Genomic DNA, 21897 nt, shown 5'->3' on the forward strand with positions numbered 1-21897 from the left:
GCTGTTGAAGGTGACATTGTATTTCAAGTGTGAGTCCCTGAAAGTTCATAGCTCTGTCTTTCTTCTCAGGTCCCTCGTGGAGAGAAGCTGTCTGTTCTATTTGCTCCAAGCCAGCGTCTGAGAGCTAGAAGAGACGGCGAACTGTGCATATTCAGGGATTTGTAACAGCTTCTATACTGGTGAAGCCCTACAGATATTTCAGAGCTCATCCTCAGCCCCTGTCAGATATATGGTGGGCTCCCTAGGAAGGATGATGTCCACATGCAGAATGAGAACCAGACTTTTCTGGCCCTAATTTAGTAGGCGAAATTCAGGAAAGAAGGAGAAGTATTCCAATCAGATATTTGAATGTTAGTTTACCTGGGGCGACAGCCAACAAACACACTGGGGACTATCAGCAATGAGATGGTAATGATCAATGGTAATCCTGGCCCTCTGGCTCCAATAGAAATAATTTTGAGCAAGAAAAAAAGAACATGCTCAAAGTTTACATTTTTTTAACTCTTCCAGAGGAAGTGGCCCTTTAATGATTCTACAAATCTACAACTCAAAGAAAGAAAAGGCAGCTATTTGATGGTTTTATTGTAAGGAAGTCAGCAGGAAATTATTCCACAAAAGGAGTACTACATTCTTTGTTAATGTTTCAGTTGGATGTACTGCATCAGGATTTGCAGACCTTCCACCATCGCTGATAGCAGAGGACCGAGAAAATTATGAAGAAGTGCATAGGGGAAGAATTTCTTATCTGAAAGAGTGCTGAGGCGCTAGAACAGGCTGCGCGGGGAAGTGATGGAATCACTGTCCCTGAAGGAGATCGAGCAGCACGTAGATGTGGTGCTTAGAGACGAGGTTCAGTGGGCGCGGTGAGGATGAGCTGAGAGTTGGGTTTGGTTAGCTTTGAGTTCTTCTCCAGCCTTAATTTCGCATGATTCTGTGAAGCCAATTGAGAGGCCCTCGCCTCAGCAAGTATGTATGGCCAGGCCCCGTGGCTGTTGAGTCACAAAGGGAAAGAGGTCCTGCAAGACTGGAAGGCAAGGAGCCACGCTTGTCAAGTTCTCCCTTGAAAAAGTGGGAGAAAGCTGCAGGTGGGACCTCATGGACGCTGTTCCATACTGCAGGAGGGCTCTGGGCCAGAGGCAGGAGTTTCCGCTGGGGCGGCAGCTGGGCCAGGGGCAGCTGTGGGGCTGCCCTCCTGCCCTGGGACAGCGATGTGTTAGAGCCAGTAATTTGCCATTCTTGATCGCAGTTATCATTCTAGTTGTGACTTGCAGGCGTAGTGCTTCATAAGAGCAGTGCCCTTGCATATCTGCCATTTTGCCTAGTCAAGGTACTTGCTCATAGTTGCTTCCAGGTGTATTGCTTCTCTGTGCTAAATGTCCCTTCTGACCACAAGACCTCTATCACAAAAGCAACATCCTCAAAATAGGGGCGCGATTCCAGCACAGTAACCAACCAGTCGGATCTAGGTGGAGACTAGGCATCCTCATGCAGGGGAACTGTTAGGTCATGGCTTGCACTGGTGATTGAGCACCTGGAGAAGGGGTGAGGCTGGCCCAGGGAGCGCAGGCAAATTGCTGGCAGTTCTGCTCCCTATGTGACCGGAAGGGATGGACCCTTGGCCAATGGCCAATGGCATTCTGGTGTGCATTAAAAAGAGCGTGGCCAGCAGGTAGAGGGAGGTGATTCTCCCCCTCTACTCTGCCCTGGTAAGGCCTCATCTGGAGGACTGTGTCCAGTTCTGGGCTCCCCAGTACAAAAAAGAGAGGGATCTCTTGGAAAGAGTCCAGCGGGGGACCACAAAGATAGCGAGGGGCCTGGAGTATCTCCCCTGTGAAGAAAGGCTACGTGAACTGGGTCTGTTTAGCCTTGAGAAAAGAAGACTGAGAGGGGACCTGATCCAGGTCTACAAACATCTAAGGTGTGAGGGGCAGAGTGGCGAGGCCAGACTCTTTTCAGCAATGTGTGGAGACAGGACAAGGGGAAACGGCCAGAAACTGAAGCATAGGAAGTTCCTCACAAATGTGCGCAAGAACTTCTTGACGGAGAGGGTGACGGAGCAGTGGAACAGGCTGCCCAGGGAGGCTGTGGAGTCTCCTTCTCTGGAGATATTCAAGACCTGCCTGGACACCTACTTGTGTGACGTGGTGTAGGGAACCTGCTTTGGCAGGGGGGTTGGACTCAATGATCTCTGGAGGTCCCTTCCAACCCCTACGATTCTGTGATTCTGTGTGATTCTGTGGCCCACCGATTCTAAAGAAACGGTAACAGCAGCGTGGGAGGCCTCCAGGCCCAGCAGAGGTCAGACCTCCCCCGTGCACAGCGCTGACAAAGGCACTGGTAGCAAAACAGAGATTTTTCTGAAATTTTATTGCAGAGTCAGCTCTTTGAAAGGGTAGATAACAGCAGGACAAGGGGAGATGGTTTGAAGTTGAAGGAGGGAAGATTTAGGTGGGATGTCGGGGGGAAGTTCTTTACAGGGAGAGTGGTGAGGCTGCCCAGAGAAGTTGTGGATGCCCCGTCCCTGGAGGTGTGCAAGGCCAGGTTGGATGGGGCCTCGGGCAGCCTGGTCTGGTGTTCCGTGTGGAGGTTGGTGGCCCTGCCTGTGGCGGGGGGGTTGGAGATTGCCGATCTTTGAGGTCCCTTCCAACCCAGACCATTCTGTGATTCTGTGGTCTGACAGCTGGTTGTGCCCCAGCTGCAGGCCCGGCCCTGTTCTCGCCAGCTGCTGGGGCGGTGTCCTAGCGCTGCCGGCGGGGTGGCCTCTTGGCAGGAGGTGCAGAGGCCCCAGAGTCGTGGGCCCTCCTCTTCGGGGCTCGCTGAGGCGCCCTGCGTGAGCGCTCCCTGGCCCTGTTGGTGCTGGAGGGACCCGGCACTGCCTCCCCTGGCTCCTCCTGGGCTGCTTGTTGGCTAGTCCGCAATGGAGCCGGGAGGGATGGAGGCTGGCTGGGCCCCTCACTGAGGGCAGCGGTTGAGGGCACAGGAACGTTGTCTTCGCCGGTGCTGCTGGAGGGCCGTGGACCGGAGACAGGTGTCTGTGCCTGGGAGGCAGCTGCACCACGGGCAGCTGCGGGGCTGCCCTCCTGTCCCGTGGCAGCGTGGGAGGCCTCCGGGCCAGTGGGTGGCACCAGCCCATTGCACACATATGCAGCTTGCACGACGAGCCGTTGCACAAAGCTGGTGGTCTGGCTTCGCAGGGAGCAGAGCAGCCACAAAGTCAGCGCTCCCTCATCCAGACCTAAGAAGCACAGGCCAGAGATGACGCGGCGCTGTGCTGCAGCGGCTGCCCTGTGGTCAGCCCCAAAGAGCTGCCCCAGCTCCTGGTGCAGCCAGGGCAGCAGGGGCCGGAGCACAGCTGGAGGCTGGCGGGAAATGGACGCCCAGGCGGGCACCGCCGCTGGCTGCTCTTCTGCTGTTGTTGTGTGGTGCGGAGCTGTCCTGGCCCTCTCCTGCTGTCCGACGACAACCTCTTGAAAGCTGTCGTCGGCACGCACCGAGTGCAGGATGGACTCCACCCTGCGTTTGCAGAGGGGGCACGTGGGCCTGCTCTCAGCCCACCGCTGGATGCAGCCAAAGCAAAACTGGTGCAGGCACGGCATCACGTAGCTGGCGTCATCCATGGTGTCCAGGCAAATGGGGCAGCGACGGTCCAGCTCGGTGGCCATGCTGTCCAGCTGCTGGGTGGACAGGAGTGCGAAGGGGATGAGGGGCTGCTCCTCACCCCGCTGCTGCAGCAGTAGGGGTCACGCTAGGAAAAGAAGAGAGGCCACGGTCACTTGCTGAGCCCGCCAGTGGAGGAACAAGTGCCTGGGTCCCTCAGGAAGGAAACCCTCCCAGCTGGGCCGCCCCCGGTGAGGCGTCCCCTTACCGGTTCCCTTTGCTGCTGTGGGCTCCTGGGTGCCCCGGCTGCCTGAGCCAGGCAGGGCGGGGAAGAAGCTCTAGTGGCTCTGGGGACGAGCACTGAGAGCGGCTGTCGGCAGCTCCCAGAGCACGAGACCAGCACCAAGGCTATCCTTGCTCCTCGCTCCAAACCTCACGGACACGCTCGGCTGGAGTGCGGGCACAAGCCAGAGTGAGAGACTCTGTGCCCGGCTACAGGCAGCCAGGGCCAAGAGGTCACAATCCCCTGCTGCGTATGTCACTATCCCTCACGTAGGGGAGTGGTGCCAGTGACGTCACAACGGGCGAGCGTCATCTGCAGAACTCCAATCCCAGCAGTGGCATCCGGGTTTTCCGCAGTGCCTCTGTCTGTTCCGTTCCCTATATTGTGTCTGTTCGCTGTCGGCACTTTGCAGCAGTGTCTGAGGCTTTGACCGGGTCTTCCCACGTCACCCCAGCTGTATGAATCTCCAGATCCATACAGCACTGGGGTGGCTTCAGCAAAACCCATGTCTTCCTCTGAGGCAACAGGACAGGTTAACTAATTGGCTTGTTCTGAAATTAGCACCTGAATTTGTCAGAGTGAATTGATTGCTTTTTTCAATCCACTTCTAACTGAGACTTTAATTCTACTGGTGTTTATTTTTTCCTGTCTTTCTGCATTATCTTACACACTTCCTTGTTTTACATACAGCTGTGAGATGTAGGCTGTAGTTTCACAAACACATTAACCTAAGGAGGTTGTTCCAGACACAAACCCAGACACCATCCTTATTTCAGTTCTCCATATGCCTGAAGTATGCTTTTTGCTGGTACAACAGAGGACACAGTTCTGACAGTAGGAATAGGAGGAAGAAGGACGTAACCCTTTCCTTTTGAGATCATAATTGTAATGTATTGCCTCATACACAGTTTTCATTCCTGGCTCTCATCTGATTTTGTTCAAGATAAAGACCTTGAACCAAGCTCACCAGTTCTCTTTACTTTGTCAGTCAGATATGGTGACCACAAAAAGGAAAATAGTGAGATAACATGGTAAACAACTCTCCTTTCCATGGATTTACTGACGGGATTCAGTGATATTTTTGCTTATGATAGGAGGATGTGTTTTGATGTTCAGAGAAATGTCCTTCTCTCTGCTCTACTTTATGCTTCAAAGTAGTCCTTCAGACATCTGGCTTCATGGGAAGTTATTAGCCTGAAGGACCAGAAACCGTTGAATGCTGGTCATTGTTGATTTTCTGCTGAATTAAGAGCTGAGTTTTAAAAGAAAACTTTCCTTGTTATTTCATCCTATGAAGTCTTGTTTCCATCTCCTGCTGAGAATGATTTCCTACTCTGTCTTCTATTTCATCGTGATTCATAGAACATAGAATCATAGAAGGGTTTAGTTCGTAAGTCATCTGTAAGATCATTCAGTTCCAACCCTCCTGCCATGGACAGGATTGCCACACACTAGATGAGGTTGCTCTGAACTGTTATTCTAGATAAGGTGGTTACCCATCAGAAACAGTTCTTTCCTTCCTATGCATCCATGCCTACCTTACTTTTCCAGGTATTTTCAAGTGCATTTATCCAAGAAGCTCTTTTTTTTTTTTTTTTTTTTCTTTTTCTTTTCAGTTTCAAAACCATTATTTTTTACCTTATCTTAATTTTCTTCTTCAGAGATATCTTCTGTTTAGTTTAGTAGGAATTGGTCATGGGCTCATTTAGTCAACCCCAGATTTCTTCTCTGAGCTGGTACTTTGGGTAATTAGAGAGGGCTGTGCAAAAAACATTTACATGGAATGCTTTCTTGATCTTGTGAAACATCACCAGTAGATGCAATAGTGCTGGATGGATCTACGTATGGTTTTTAGGCAGTTGTCCCACATAGAATTTCTCATATTCTTTCATGTGGATGATTCAGGTATTATAAGATTCCATTTTTTTCCTGCAGTGATAGTCTGGATATCTCTGACTGAGACCTTCCTGACAAGTCTGATCCCCACTGCCTCTGACTTCTCCAGACACCACCTAGAGCAAAGTGCTAGACCTGGCAAATCATTCATTGAGTAACTGTGATCCTGACACCACCTCATGACTCAGCCATTGGTGAAACAGGGCTGTGGGCTAGTCCCCATCCTCGGATGCCAGCATGGAAATTGTAGGGTGATTTCATTTCCTGCTGTCTGATTCTGTTGCTGGTGTGAGACACATGTTTATGGGAGGGTGTTTCCCTTAGCTTTCTCTTTGCAGTGGGATGGTGTAATGCTACCTGAAAAATTATCCCAGATGCACACATATTGACAAGATAAGTTCCAAGGCAACTCAAGAGCAAATGCTTCATTTTTAGGATATTTTGGGAAACTGATGCTCCCACACATGCTAACAACACATCCTCAAATAAATCTCTGCCAGGAAAGGACACGGCTATTGAAACTGACTTCAGTAACAGAATTGGAGCCCCTTTTTCTTTTCACTTCTTCACTGGTCACCAGAATTGGGTGGAAGAGCAAGAAGGTGGAAGAGGTTGAGGCTCCTTTTCTGACTTATTACCTTATTATTATCTTTTACTAAGGAACTTTGACAGATTATGGGGTGTGCAGAGTCTGCATGGTTCTGCATATTTGCTACAGAAAAGTACATGCTACTCAGAGGAGAACTGCGGTAGAGTTACCTGTTTATGCAGACACTTTGGGGATATAAAGTGTCAGCTTGCTACACCTGGAAATATTGACTCTAATTTCTATTTCTGGTAAGAGACTCTTAAGTTCTATTTGTGTTCGTGATAACATCACCCTGCCACAGAGCAAGGCAAAAGCAATGGTCTGCTCTGTGGATGGATTGTGTCCTTGCCCGTGTTGGCAAATGTTAGAGAATCATGCAGCTGTTATCATTATGGCTATGAGAATTTGCATTTGGCAGACATCTCCATGCATGCAGCTCATCATGCCAGTTCTAATGCACTTTCAGGGACCAGTTGAGAAGTAAAGTCGCACTCTGCAAATCCTGATAACATGGATGGGTACATCTGTCTTCAATGCAATGTCTAGAGTGCAAACAACAACTCTGAGTATTTTTCAAGGAAATGTATCATCACACAAGCCTGGATGAATGACAAAATCACAGTACAACTGTCACGGTTACAACTGATCTCTTATCACTGTAGATGAATCCAGCCCACCTTCTCTCAGAAGGTAAACTGTAGTTTGTCCTCAAGATTCCTCTTCAAAGTTAAAAAAATCTCAATGCTGCTCTCAGAAGGAACCGTTATTACTTATTGTTCTTTAGATAACTGTGCATTAAAATTTTATGTCATGCCAAAGGGATACTAGAGATATCTGAAGTCTTTCCTGGTAGCTCAGGAAGATGAGATCTGTTGGCAGGTCTATAAAGAGAGGGTTTGCTTCTTTACAAGTAAGGTATTCATGTACACTCAGTCTATTTTTTTAAGCTCCCATGATAAATAAGGGGACACAATCTGAAAAAAAAAAAAAAAAAAAAAAAAAGAGTTTATATAACACAGGAAAAAGTGGCTTTTAAAAATACCTCCTTCTGAAACAACATATTGCATTTCAACTTCTGAATCATTATTCTCAAGTAACTGCTAGTGCCCAGTGTGATGGAAATTCACCATGACAACCATCACACCTTATTGTATTTTTATATCCAGGGCATTAAAATCCTGCTATGGCTGTGATTTGTGATAGTTTGGTTGGTATGTGAAATTCCTTTTGATCCAAACCACCTCATTCATGGACTGTATCAGGCTGCTACTGCAAGACTTAAAAGTTGCTTTTCTCACAGCATGCTGTTTCCTGCCTCAGAACAAAGGTGTGAAATAGAAGAAAACGTTCTCCATTTGTCACTGCAGTTACACAGGGAGATTCCTTCTGAAAATGAATTTTGAGATAGTGAGTTTTCCAGCTTTTACAGTTATGTTCTTTGTGTAAGAAAAACCAAACAGGAGATTATGACCTCAGCTTCCTGGGGCCGAAACAACCTATACACTTGCTCCATCTATTTCAGTAGGGAAATCAAAATAGGGAGTGGTGGTGAAAGCACAGTTTAAAGAAGCAAAGGGCAACAGTATATGATTAATGGCCTCTTAGCCTCAGCTCAAATTCAGCTGCTGGGGTGAGTCTGACAAAACATCATTGCTTGAAATTCAGATCTTACCTCCAATATCCTGCCTACAAACAGCTATGCATAGGCAGCAAATATAAACCCTGGATATTTCTGCCTGTCTCCTCTGTTGAGCTGTTCTGTCTGTTAGGATAACTCTGTCCTTAAAGAGTACATAAGACGAATTCAGCCAGAGCACTGTATGCAGACCCTGGCACTACACAGGCTTAAAAGCAACAGCTGAAGAACACCCACGAACTCCTTTGGGAGTGATCTCCCTGACATGAGAACTCTTCCATTTACTCTCCCCCAGAGAAGATGTAAGTACCACATTCAAGACTGACCCTTAAATTTCTTCTTCCTGCACAGAGACTGGAAAAGCGGCATCCTTGTCAGTAGCCTTAGGGCATGTAGCACTTATTTTACTTTTCTGGCAGCACTGAGGTGCAGGCCTTAGGAAGATGGTTGAATATTCTAAGGAAGGATTGCTCCATGCTTGCCATGCTCCTGAGCTGTCCTGCAGATATCTACTTCTGGCCATAGCTTGACGTGAGACCCTGGGCCAGGTGAACTTTTGATCAAGAGCTATTTTGGCCAGTCTTACATTGCACTCTTTTACTGTATGGCGTTATAATACAGTCTTGCTTTTGCTAAATTTGTAAGGATCAGGACCCACCAGGATTGTGCTGCCTGGACTTATCTTGATGTGCCAGCAACTTGTTTCGCATGATTCAGCTGTAACAGCATTTTCTCTAACTGACCAAATGCCTATGGCTGATTTGATGTGCATCTTCTTCTTTCTTTCTTTTTTTTTTTTTTTTTTTAAACTTTGCATGATTTTATCTGTTTAACATAATGTAGTGCAGAGAAATACAGGTTTGCTATGACAACATATACCTTGAGAAAAGGAGATAGAGGATGCTGTGTCAAGGACAACAAGTGTGGGATGATAAGAGATGGGTACAGCGATGAGAGTGGAGATGCCACAGCAGTAAATAACACATCAGAGGTCAGAGATGTAGCTCTGGAGTGTCAGGGAGAAGGAGTCAGGGCACCGTGAAGACAAGGCAAAACATTAGGTCTTTCAAATCTAAACTCAAACAGAGCTCAGTGATGAAAGATGGCCCAATACAGCATTGAAGCTGTTTCTATTCTTCATGCACAGTGAAGAGGGACTTGATAAGATAGCTCAGAAGGCACTGTAGATGCCTCGGGCACTTTTTAACTGTTTGCCCAGTATAAAAATACATGAGCAGTATGCAGTGGCTGTGGTGAGCCTGACTCCACCATGCAGTAGGTGGTTTACACACAAAAATCTGAGGAGGCAAGCAAATGCTCCTCTTGACAATGTGGCCCTGATACTGACAGCTGATATGGCAGAGGTGTGAGTGTAACAGGAGCAGAATCGTAGGTGCTGAGTGGGAGCTTGCTCAAAGGCTGGCAATGCCACAACAAATGCAATAGTGATGAAGTCAGCTTAAGAAGGACCGGCAGCCAGATTTGAATGGTAACCAGGGGACTATAAAGAGTTTCATTTTTTTCAGCGGAGGATGATTTAGCTACAAAAGAAATAGATAACAACTGTTAAAATGTGATGGTGGGGGAGCTTTGGAGGGCAGCTGTTCAGAACAGGTTTGGCAGTGAAGGAAGCAGCCCTGAAGGTCTCTCCTCTAGCACAGCGTGGAAGAGCAGTCTCCCACCACCAGATGCTGCACTGCATCTTGCAGGGTGCACAATGAGTGCAACACATAGGGACCAGCCTTGGGTGTGTAGAAGGACCATAAGGCAGTTCCCCCCACCAGGGTGAGTGTGTACAGAATGTATGGAGCAGTCTGGGTGCACTTAAAGTTCAAGCACCTTTGTATCCAACACTGCACTTGTGTTGCAGAGAAATCACTTTTCTAGGAGTGGGGATGTCATGCAATGATTTAGCAGAGGGTTGTTAGAGTTAGGGTAGGATGGTTAGGTTGTGGTTGGACTCCATGATCTTTAAGGTCTTTTCCAACCTGAGTGATTCTGTGATTCTGTAATCCATACATTCCATGCCTGGAGGCTGAGAAGGATCTGGACATAACCACATGATTGTGTGGGTGGGTATGAGGTGCTGGGAACAGGAGTTTGAAGTGTGTTTGCAATCTAGTGGGTGTTTATGAGCACTTAGTAAGGGTCTTGCATCACCTTTCACCTATTGCTGTGCTGATGCTGTTTGTGAATGTATGGTTTGCTGACAACCAGCTTATTACGTATTGTTAAGAATCACTTTGAGCCTGCCTGAATTGTAATAAAATGAGTTGAGCTGATTTTTCTGGTGGCTTAGGTCCTTGCCTTGCCTTTGTCCTGTCCTGACGGAGTTTCTTCTGTAAGGGTCCTTTTATCTTTTTTTTCTGTTTCTTCATCTGCCCAGCTATGGTGGTGAGGAACAGGTATTGCACAGTAAAAATATGAGGATGTCCCAAAGTTTTTCTTGTAACAGCATCTTCCTGTAGAGATTTCAATTTAAATTTCAATTGGAATCCACCTAAGAGAGGCTTTCCATAGTCTGACACTTAACTTCGCAGCCTGGAATCCAGGCATATGATTCCCATAAATTAGAAGCATGGAGAGATGCTTATGTACATCCTGCCACAGGGTTGTCTTGAGACTGTGCCATAGTCCCTGGGCTTTTTTACTTCTGCTTGTCAGGTGCACTTGCAGCTAGGGGTCTCTGATGGACAGGAGGACCCCAGGTCACAGGCCTCAGTTCCTGATGTCACTCTCAGAAAATGTGCTTATTGCCTCATTTGCAACTCTGTGCTGAATGTTTTTCCCAGAGCAGCACAGATCTCCTCTCCCTTCTCTCTCCATCCCTATGGAATGGGTCTGTTGCAGAGAGATACAAAATCTTATAGCTTTTTTTCTATTGTGCTAATCAGGCTGAAGAGGGTGAACCTTCTCACAGGACAGTCTTGATGTTAAGACACCCTCTTGGCAATCTCCTCCCTGTAGCAACATGTCTTAAGTAATTCAATTATGACTGCGGTCACCGTGACTAGGTAGGGTGTCCATGAGCAAAAGCTCTTAATTCTTGTCCTAGTGCCATGTGTGATGCATCCTTCTGTATCGTGTACTTATCTGCATTGGGCTGTAGGGCCACCATGACTCTTGCCACAATTTGTTGACATCTTTCCTCAAAAAGAGTATGTATGACTTGTGTGTAAAGGTCCTGCGGTTCCTTTATTACAGACTACATCAGAAGTAAGTGTAGAGCCCATTTATTTCTGGGCCTTTATGATATATGAGGACTAGATTATATGAATGCATGTAAAACAATTTAACAGCTGCATTGTTGTCTACTATATGGTGTCAAAAGTCATAATTCAAGGTACAGAGATGGGACAGCTGATGTGCAGTCTCTGAGGGTACATATGATTTACCACGAGGTAATCTAACTTATTGCTATTCAAGGCAAAATTGATCCTTTCTAAAGTACTCCTAACACTTGTTTTTCTAACGTTCTCTTTCCACCTCCTGTGATGAGAATCCTTCTTTCCCAAGCAGGTTGGATTTGAATTTCCTTGTCATTAAAAGGTATTTCTAATGCCAGTAAAAAATATCTTTTCATGTCTAGTAAAGCTCTTCCATGATGCAGCTTCAACTCACTGGATCTGTTATTATTATTATTATTATTATTATTTTGCTTTTTGCTTTTGCCACTTCTTGAAGCATTTAGAATCTCCTTGCTTTCCGTCTCAACCATGAGCACTAGAAATTACCACTAGCTAACATAACATGTCCTAACATAAATAGTAACGCCTTACAGGAAAACAGCAGCTTTTTGGAAAATTGTGGTATGACTTGGAGAGATGGAAATGCTTTAGTCAAGTGTACTTACAGCTACTTTAGAATCCTCATTTGGCCAAGACAAACCTTTTGTGTCTGAAGAGGATCTTCGGTTGTAATGCTTCTACTCCTGCTTACTAATGTCCATGCTTGCCTAGGCAACTGTTTGAAGACAGAACAAGGCCAGTAAGAAACCAAACTGTGAACACTGAGGCCTTTTCGTCTAGGAGTTTAGCTTCTCCTCAGGTGCCCAGCTCCTTCTGCAGAAAGAAGTATGGAGAAGGTGATGTTAGAAAGATGCTCCCAAGTGCCATTTTCTGACAGTGCTTTAAAGAATATTGCCACAAAATGATGACATGTTGGAGCTCATGGAGAAGGAGTAACAGAAGAAGTCTGGAGGTAGCCAGTAGCAAGTTACATCAGTATGGGTCATCTTTCTTGACCCTGGCATTGAATGGACACTAATAAATCTTGTTGACAGTTACCTTCTGCACTGCTTTCAGCAATGTGTCAAGATCTTTCTCCTGGTAGGCTTTTGATCCTTTTCCTCTCCAGCAATGAGGTGCTGTACCAATACCATTATTGATGAGGTGTCTCACCAATGGAGATTGAATAAGGATGAAGAATACCCATGTGGCACAGATCTAACATTAGAAAGATGCAATCAGGAGCTATAAAACAGAACAGCTGAGACAGTTTTATGTTTCTGTGGAAAGAAACAATGAGAATAACCCTAACAAAAAAGAGATGTGGCAATGTAATTATTTTGTCAGATTTATGAGCACTGACTGCACTTCATATTGGGCAGGCAGGCTTAAAGAAAGAAAGGAGGATGAGTGTAATGCTGTAATTTAATTGTGGCAGCATTAGTCAGGGACTGGGAGTCAAAAGACAGTCAGGTGAGTCTGCAGAGCTGATCTCAAGGGTTAGCTAGCGTACAAGGAGTCTTGCAGATGAGACTGTGTCTGAAGAATAGAGATCTTAAACAAGCCATGTACTCAGAGCCTGAATGGCTTGAAGGAGTATGGGAACATACAGCAATGCTCTGTGCCAGACTATGCTTGCACATGCTTAGGTGTGGCAGGAGAGTCATGGACTCCATTGCTGGTGCAGAAAGAAGACCTTTATTGTATGTGCTTACAACCTTTTATACCCACACAACAACGCCTTGGTCACACGTACCAACCAGGTGCCTCGTGCACGTTTACGTCTGGTGCAAGTAGCTACCAAGCTTGTTTACTCATTTGCAAGTTAATGACTTTCTTTGTCCCACAGTTAGGTGCTTTGAAAGAGGTAATATTTCTTACCTGTCAGGAAATTTTCTAGTTCCTGAACACCTTACTAATATAATCTATAACACTTTTGAGAAATATAAACTGTAAACAGTTGAAGCAGTGGGATGATCATTACACATCAAGAAGAGGATGATCCACACAAATAAACACAGCCAGCTCCTTGTAACAGAGGAGCCTTCTGCCAGCTCTCACTTGCTACCAGCAGTTATGATATTCACAATGGCCTTGCCTTTATCTACAAGAACAGTGGGAAGTTCTTCTGCAAAAGTTCTTCATAAGTAGAGGTATTTTCTTCTAGGAAAATAATATATTATCTTAAATGATCAGAAAGAAATGGAGAAGTGGGAAAATCCATCAGGGTCTGCCCAGTGATGCACAAATGCAAGGTTCTGAACAACAATGTAAGACTTACGTGATGTTCTATTCCTGTTTTTACTCTATTTTACTAAAAGAGCTGCTTTTAAAGCTATTTGTTGTCAGGCCTTTCTCAGTGAGATGCAGAAGGAGCTTTGTGCAGACTCAGCCTCTCTGTCCCTCAGGTGCAGTACAGGTGGAGCTCTGTTGGCAACTGTGAATTGTGTGCAAGTGCCCTCAGTGAGCAACACGTTGGAAAAAAGTCCAGGTGGGTATAGGAAGTAGGGGTCATAATGCACCTGGCACACTTCTCCTTGACTGTGCATGGATAGCCTCAAGGTGTGAGCACCAACCTGTTGCCATGCCTCTAGTACGTAAGTGGTAATTGTGCTTCCTGGGGCAGCAGACAGTGCTTCTCAGAAGAGTTTTGGGATATACCAATGGAAGGAAGTGAAAAGAGATACTCAAGCAGGGAAGATGCTGTGGAAGGGATAGTTTCAAGGTGAACAGCTCTTACTAAGCCCTTCTCTATTTTTTTTCTAAAAGCAGTTTAGGACTTGGAGATGGTAAGTAAACATCTTTCCATTGAAACTTTCTTTACCTTGGGAGCATGTGCTCATAGGTCCGCTGAGCATCAACTGTCATATCCGGAGCTGCTACAACCTTTTAGTTGAGCTGCGTATGTACATGTGTGCATATAGGTATACACATGCAGAAACACACAAGCACATACATGCACTGCTTTCTGGATTGTAAATGTGTAGAGTGAACTTATTTAGCAAGCTGATTGTTAGTAGTACCTTTTTCAGTACGGAAATTGTTTCTCTGTTCCTCTATCTTCCTTGTGCAAATATGTGTGCATAGTGAGTGAACAACAGCCAGCTGTTAGAGAAAGTGCCCAAGTCTGCAGCAGAGCAAGGAACTGAACTACCTTATGCATTGTGCAGCAACATCTAGTTACGGTAACACTGTGGACATTTTTTTTCATTTACCCTTAGTGACGTAAAGGTTGCTACTGTAATTTCATTTGCTCACGTTTTTGGTTTTTGAGGGTATTTATGTTCTTATTATAGAAGACAAAGTCTGTCATAGGAATCCTACAAGGCAACAGGTGTTGAACTCCTACACATTTAAATTCTGCTTTGGCATCTCACTACTAACCTCCTTCTTTTTCTGGGCAGCTGCTTTGTGCTTGCTCCCTCCAGAGAACTAATCCTCATGGCATCTCACTGCAGATGGAATCACACTACTAGTCAAAATGAGGCTCCGTTTTGTATACTTTCACTATTATTTGGAGTCAGCAAAGCAGAACAGCTTTTGGAGAGGAGAGCAAGGCAGAGTGGAGAGGCAAAGGAGATGCCATCACAGGATCTGCTTCCTGCTTGACTTTCAAGTGATCTTGAAGCAAGGCCAGAAATAGAAATGTTGCATAACAGGATGGAGCTGGGCTATGTGCTGGGGAAACCTCAATGCTCCTCCATCACGAGGAGCTCAGACAGAAAACCACCCATTAAACCTGCCTCCCTGCCTTGGTCAGCTACAGACCCAGCAGGCATTTCAGTCATAGGAAGGAGAGTGCTGAGACATTTGCCATTTATTTCTGGAGCAGCCGACAAAGGATGAGCGTTTCTGCTAGTGATGTACAGCTCTGCCTGTGCTGTAATGTCCTTTAGTTTCTGTGGCCACAGCCACAAAACTAGCACCTGGAACCTCATCCAGGATCAGCTCCTTGGTGGCACAGCAACTCCTGATGTGTAACCTGACCTAATTCTCCACAGCTAAGGAACACTGCGATGAATTCACATGAGAGCTTTCCAAACAATTATTTCATCGCTTCACTATTCCATAAGCTTGCAGGTGTGGTGTGCCTTAGAAATGAAGTTAAATATCTGGAAATGGGATATTACCTGACACTTCAAGTCTGGATTCTTATTCCTTTGAAGCTGCATATTGCTGTTAAATCCAGGAGCTTCTTAGGTGCATGGACACTTAGGAGATTCAGTTGTAAATCAGATGTACCATGGTCTGCTTGGTTTATCAGCAATGAGAGAGAAGCAGTGCCAGATAGATATCCTGCCTTCCAGCTGTGGTTACTAATTTTACAGGTTTTTCAGTTTAACAGAAATTGCTCCTTTCTAGGAGGGTGAATGGGGTGGTCTCGTTGCAATTTATGTAAGTTAGCTATGACTAATGCCTTTCTCTTACGCAAATTATCATCTTCACAGGGAAGCTGAAAGACAAGGACAAGTGGTTGCTCAGCTCTGGGTGCCATCTGTTGAGGCATGTCTTCAAGCTGTTAGAAATGATCACATTTTTTCCACTGGAATGCTGGTTCATGAAAAAAAATAAAAATAAAAATAAATATATATATATATACACACACACATGTAAAAGGAAATACTACTTCTCTGAAAGGGTGGTTAGGCACTGGAATGGGGTGCCCAGGGAGGTGGTGGAGTCCCCTTCCCTGGAGGTGTTCAAGGAACGTTTGGATGTTGTGTTGAGGGATATGGTTTAGCGAGAACCATTGGTGATAGGTGGATGGTTGGACTGGATGATCTTATAGGTCTTTTCCAACCTTAGTGATTCTGTGATTCTGTGATTCTGTGATGTATGTGTGACTGTAACCAAATTTGCTGTTGTAGATGTGTCTACTCTTTGCAGACTGTCACGGAGTTAACTAAATCAGTTTATGCCCATGACAGGGGGCAGTAGGCCCTCCCCACCCCCCGCCTGGCCCCACAAAATGGGAAGAAAGGAAGGGGGAAAGCAAAAACAGCGGCAACAATCTACGGAGGTACACTTATTTTACTAACTATGATATCAGAATGCAAACTAATACAATATAATACAATCTAATTGAAATTAATAAATCAAATAAGATATGAGAGAGAGAGTTCCCGAGACCGAGTCAAACCTGAAAAATGCTTGGAACAGCTAGGAAGGCACCCTCCAGCACCCACTGCCAGGCAGTAAGAGACTGCCCCCCCCGGAAGGGTCAGATCCCGTGACTTCCGTAATGTATAGGGATAGGTACGTAGAATTAGAGCATTAACACTTTAATTCCAGTACATGATGTTTTGATGTGGAATATTGAAAATCAAATAAGCAAAACCATGACATTCCACCCCTTATTCTACATCACTACATCATGCTTAATATATATATATACATATACAAACAAACAAAATGATTAAAAATGCATCACACACACACGTCTATATACTTATACATAGAATTATTGTCTGCACTCCCCCAGCATCAAGTTTCCTTGTGGTACACATTGAACATCCCCTTTTTTCTGCATTACCCACCAAGTGGACCCAGGTCCCTGGGCAAAAACAGTACTGCGGAGAGGTTTGCCCTTTCCAGAAGCTGGAAGAACCCAAACTGCTTTTCCCAACATGCTCTTTACATGTACAACAGGGACCTCATCTCCCTCTACGGTATGTAGGGAGCTGGATTGGGTAGGACCATCACGATTGATAGATCCTCTGGTATTGACTAACCAGGTGGCTTCTGCCAAATGCTTCTCCCAGTGCTTAAATGTTCCGCCACCCATTGCTTTCAGCATTGTTTTTAACAACCCATTGTATCGTTCAATTTTACCAGAGGCTGGTGCGTGGTAGGGAATATGGTAAATCCACTCAATGCCATGATCTTTGGCCCAAGTATTTACAAGAGAATTTTTGAAATGAATCCCATTATCTGACTCAATTATTTCTGGGGTGCCAAGTCGCCAAAGGACTTGTTTCTCAAGACCTAATATGGTGTTTCGGGCGGTAGCATGGGGTACTGCATATGTTTCAAGCCACCCAGTGGTCGCCTCTACCATGGTAAGCACATAACACTTACCACTGCGGGATCGTGGCAAGGTGATATAATCAACCTGCCATGCCTCCCCATATTTATACTTTTGCCATTGCCCTTCCTCCCAGAGTGGTTTCATCCCCTTGGCTTGTTTGATTATGGCACATGTTTCACAGTCATGAATAACCTGTGCAATAGCATCCACAGTTAAGTCCACCCCTCGGTCTCTAGCCCACTTATATGTTGCATATCTCCCCTGATGGCCCGAGGTCTCATGAGCCCACTGAGCTAAAAATAATTCACCCTTGTTCTGCCAGTCCAGGTCTCTCTGAGCCACCTCAATTTTGGCAGCTCGGTCCACCTGGTGGTTATTTTGCTGTTCTTCAGTAGCCCGACTCTTGGGCACATGAGCATCTACATGGCGCACCTTTACAACAATATTCTTTATTCGTGCAGCAATATCTTTCCACAGTTCAGCAGCCCAAATAGGTTTACCCCTTCTTTGCCAGTTATTTTGCTCCCACTGCTGTAACCACCCCCATAGAGCATTTGCCACCATCCATGAGTCAGTGTAAAGATAAAGTATTGGCCACCTCTCCCATTCAGCAACATACAAGGCCAGTTGGACAGCCTTTACCTCTGCAAATTGGCTTGATTCTCCTTTCCCTTCAGTGACCTCTGCAACTTGTCGTGTGGGGCTCCACACAGCAGATTTCCATCTGCGATGCTTCCCCACAATACGACACGATCCATCAGTGAACAGGGCATACTTTCTTTCATTTTCTGGTAGTTCATTGTATGGTGGGGCCTCTTTAGCTCGTGATACTTCTTCTGCTGGTGATGTTCCAAACTTTTTACCTTCAGGCCAGTCCATGATGACCTCTAGGATTCCTGGACGGCTGAGGTTCCCCATCCGCGCTCGTTGCGTAATCAACGCAATCCACTTACTCCAAGTGGCATCAGTTGCGTGATGGGTGAGGGGAACCTTTCCTTTAAACATCCAGTTCAGCACTGGCAGTCTAGGTGCCAGAAGGAGCTGTGTCTCAGTACCGACCACTTCAGAAGCAGCCCGAACCCCCTCATACGCGGCTAAGATCTCCTTTTCAGTTGGAGTGTAGCCCTCTTCTGACCCCCTGTAGACCCGACTCCAGAATCCCAGGGGTCGGCCTCGGGTCTCTCCTGAGGCTCTTTGCCACAAACTCCAAGTGGGACCTTTCTCTCCAGCAGCAGTGTAGAGGATGTTCTTTATATCCTGCCCTGTCCGTACTGGCCCTAAGGCCACGGCACGGGCTATCTCCTGTTTAATCTGTTCAAAAGCCTGCTGCTGCTCGGGGCCCCATGTAAACTCATTCTTCATTCGTGTCACATGATAAAAGGGGCTTACAATGAAGGTATAGTTTGGAACATGCATTCTCCAAAAGCCCACTACACCCAAAAAAGATTGTGTCTCTTTCTTACTAGTGGGTGGAGACATAGCAGTGATTTTATTGATCACATCTGTCGGGATGTGACGACGGCCATCTTGCCACTTTATCCCTAGGAACTGAATCTCCTGAGCAGGTCCTTTCACTTTGCTCCACTTAATAGCAAAACCAGCACACAGAAGAATCTGGATTATTCGCTCTCTTTTTGTGAATACTTCTGCTGCTGTATCACCCCACACAACGATAGAATCAATGTACTGCAAGTGCTCAGGGGCACTGCCCTGTTCCAATGCAGTTTGGATCAACCCATGGCAAATGGTCGGGCTGTGTTTCCACCCCGGGGGCAAACGGTTCCAAGTATACTGAACACCCCTCCAGGTGAAAGCGAACTGTGGCCTACATTCTTTGGCCAAAGGAATGGAGAAAAAGGCATTAGCAATGTCAATGGTGGCATACCATTTGGCTGCTTTTGATTCCAGTTCATACTGGAGTTCTAACATGCCCGGCACAGCAGCACTCAGTGGGGGTGTGACTTCATTCAGGCCACGGTAGTCCACCGTCAGCCTCCATTCTCCGCTGGCTTTACGCACTGGCCATATGGGGCTGTTAAAAGGCGAGTGAGTTTTGCTGATCACTCCCTGACTCTCTAGTTGACAAATCAACTTATGAATGGGGAGCAAGGAATCCCTGTTGGTGCGGTACTGCCGTCTGTGCACCGTTTTTGTAGCAATTGGTACCTGTTGCTCTTTTACTTGTAGCAACCCCAAAACAGACGGATCTTCTGACAGGCCAGGCAAAACAGACAGCTGCTTAATGTCGTTTGTGTCTACAGCAGCTTTTCCAAAGGCCCATTGATACCCCTTAGGATCCTTGGAATGCCCCCTTCTGAGGTAATCAATACCAGGTATACATGGAGCCCCTGGACCAGTCACAATAGGGTGCTTTTGCCAGTTCCTACCAGTGAGGCTTATCTCGGCCTCCCACATAGTCAATTCTTGAGAGCCCCCAGTCACTCCAGAAATATGGATTGATTCTGTCCCTCCATAAGTCGAGGGCATCAGAGTGCACTGTGCACCGGTATCCACCAATGCCTTATATTTCAGTGGTTCTGATGTGCCAGGCCGTCGGATCCACACAGTCCAATAAACTCTATTATCCCTTTCCCTCCCCTGGCTGGGGGCAGGGCCCCTCTATTCATTACCTGTGGTAACCGGAGCAACTGCGCTGGCGGTTGATCTGCTTAGTAATTCACCCGTGCTCGTAGTACATGAGTAGCTTGGTCGTGCCACTTCCTCATGTCTTCTCCATGGTCACGTAAGTAACGCCACAAGGCAAGTCGCGATGTAGGATTCCTTCCTGGAGCTGGAAAGCTTTTGCTGAGATTTTTGATGATGCACCTGAAAAGGAGGGTTCATTGTCTTTAGTTAGTTGGATCCACATTTGTTTCATCATCCCCTTCATCTCCTTCAGTAGACTCTTTTGACTATTCTGATCTTCATCAAGCGTTTCTGATACTTCTACAGGTTTGTAAAATTAGCTATTCCATTTGGGATGTAGTTGCTTGTAAAATTAGCCATTCCATCCGGGGTGCAAGTGTCAAAATTCATATCATACCACATTGCATATAGGTACCAATACAGGTACCATACAGTGCCCTTATGTGGTTATATATGAACACAATTCTACAACAAGAAATTACGACATTGATAATTGGCCAGTAGGTCGAGAGTAACACCATAGCTTTTAATCCCTTACTCAGCGCTCCCACGAAAAAGAGTGGGTTCATCGCAGGTTTCTGCTCAAAAAGGGTTAATTAATTGAAACTAACAAGGGGGAGGGGGGGAAAGAAAAAAAGGCACTACCCAGACTAAGCAGTGCTCAAAGTTTACAAATATCCCAGAATACTGGCAGTACGCCTGGTCTTTCAAGGTCAAGTTTTCCAGCACAAAAACCTGAACTACTGATAATGCTCCCTAACGAAGCTCTCTAAGAGCAGAGTGAGATTCGTTCTAAGAGCCAAAAAGCAGCTATACCCGCATTCTCCACCAAAATCTGTAACGGAATTAACTAGATCAGTTTATGCCCATGACAGGGGGCAGTAGGCCCCTGCCCTCCCCACCTCCCGCCTGGCCCCACAAAATGGGAAGAAGGGAAGGGGGAAAGCAAAAACAGCGGCAACAATCTACGGAGGTAAACTTATTTTACTAACTATGATATCGGAATGCAAAATAATACAATATAATACAATCTAATTGAAATTGAGACTAATAAATCAAATAAGATATGAGAGAGAGAGTTCCCGAGACCGAGTCAAACCTGAAAAACGCTTGGAACGGCTAGGAAGGCACCCTCCAGCACCCACTGCCAGGCAGTAAGAGACCGCCCCACCCGGAAGGGTCAGAGACCTCCCCCCCCGGAAGGGTCAGATCCCATGACTTCCGTAATGTATAGGGATAGGTACCTGGAATTGGAGCATTAACACTTTAATTCCAGTACATGATGTTTTGATGTGGAATATTGAAAATCAAAAAAACAAAACCATGACACAGACCTATTCAAATTTTCTGTTGCAAATCTAAGCACAGCAATGTTAAAAACATAGGCATACCAGTACTATCTCAGAGGAAAAGCTAACTGACAGACTTATCCCTACTTGTGTACAAAAGCACAAGTATGTTTGATGCTTCCCCTTGAGTAATCCCTAGATTCCCACTATTTTTATCGCAGGTGATTCTCTGAACATGGTATTTTTTTATGTTTAGGAAGTCTTATGCAAGTACTTGCTCATTCTTCCTTTAAGTATGTGTCAACTTTCTTCACTCACAGCATGCTACAACAACATGTTCCATCTACTAACACCTGAATTGCAATTTCAAGTCTAGGCATCATGAAAGTGGCATTTTTGCCCTTGTGTTCCATGTATGTTCAGCTTTACTAAAGTGAGTACATTTCATCCACAGAGATGAGACAGATCTGAAGCCAAGCCAGCAAGGTAGATGGTCACAGTCTGCAAGACACATTGTCAGGCACAAGATTAGGCAAGTAGTAGCTACCAAGCCAAGATGTGGAAGGTGTAGGGGTAGAAGTCCCTGATGAGGTTTTTCACAGCTCTTTCTTATCAGCTATTTCCCAGCAATCTCGGTTACATGGATGTACTTTTTCAGAGATAGACAAGCAGCAGCCAAACCCTTGGAAAACAAGAGTCCCAATTC

The 21897-nt window shown here is 45.8% G+C and overlaps 1 protein-coding gene across 3 annotated transcripts; it reads right to left on the reverse strand.

The window, feature by feature from the left end:
- Positions 1–1080: 1080 nt before the first annotated feature.
- On the reverse strand, positions 1081–21085 carry LOC116234842 (uncharacterized). 3 transcript variants are annotated; one of them, XM_090131752.1, is made up of 3 exons: positions 21002–21085; positions 19887–20082; positions 1081–3745 (listed from the first exon to the last, which is right to left on the reverse strand). In XM_090131752.1, the coding sequence occupies exon 3, from the start codon at positions 3660–3662 to the stop codon at positions 2739–2741; it is 924 nt and encodes a 307-aa protein (XP_089987878.1). In that variant the 5' UTR covers positions 3663–3745; positions 19887–20082; positions 21002–21085; the 3' UTR covers positions 1081–2738. The 3 variants fall into 3 exon arrangements, with proteins under 3 accessions (XP_089987878.1, XP_031458522.2, XP_089987877.1); XM_031602662.2 differs by lacking the exons at positions 19887–20082; positions 21002–21085 and adding an exon at positions 3866–5446; XM_090131751.1 differs by lacking the exon at positions 1081–3745 and having other exon boundaries at positions 16230–20082.
- Positions 21086–21897: the final 812 nt, after the last annotated feature.

Source organism: Phasianus colchicus, chromosome Z (assembly GCF_987193195.1).
Source record: "Phasianus colchicus chromosome Z, bPhaCol1.hap1.1, whole genome shotgun sequence".
Classification (NCBI taxonomy): Eukaryota; Metazoa; Chordata; class Aves; order Galliformes; family Phasianidae; genus Phasianus; species Phasianus colchicus.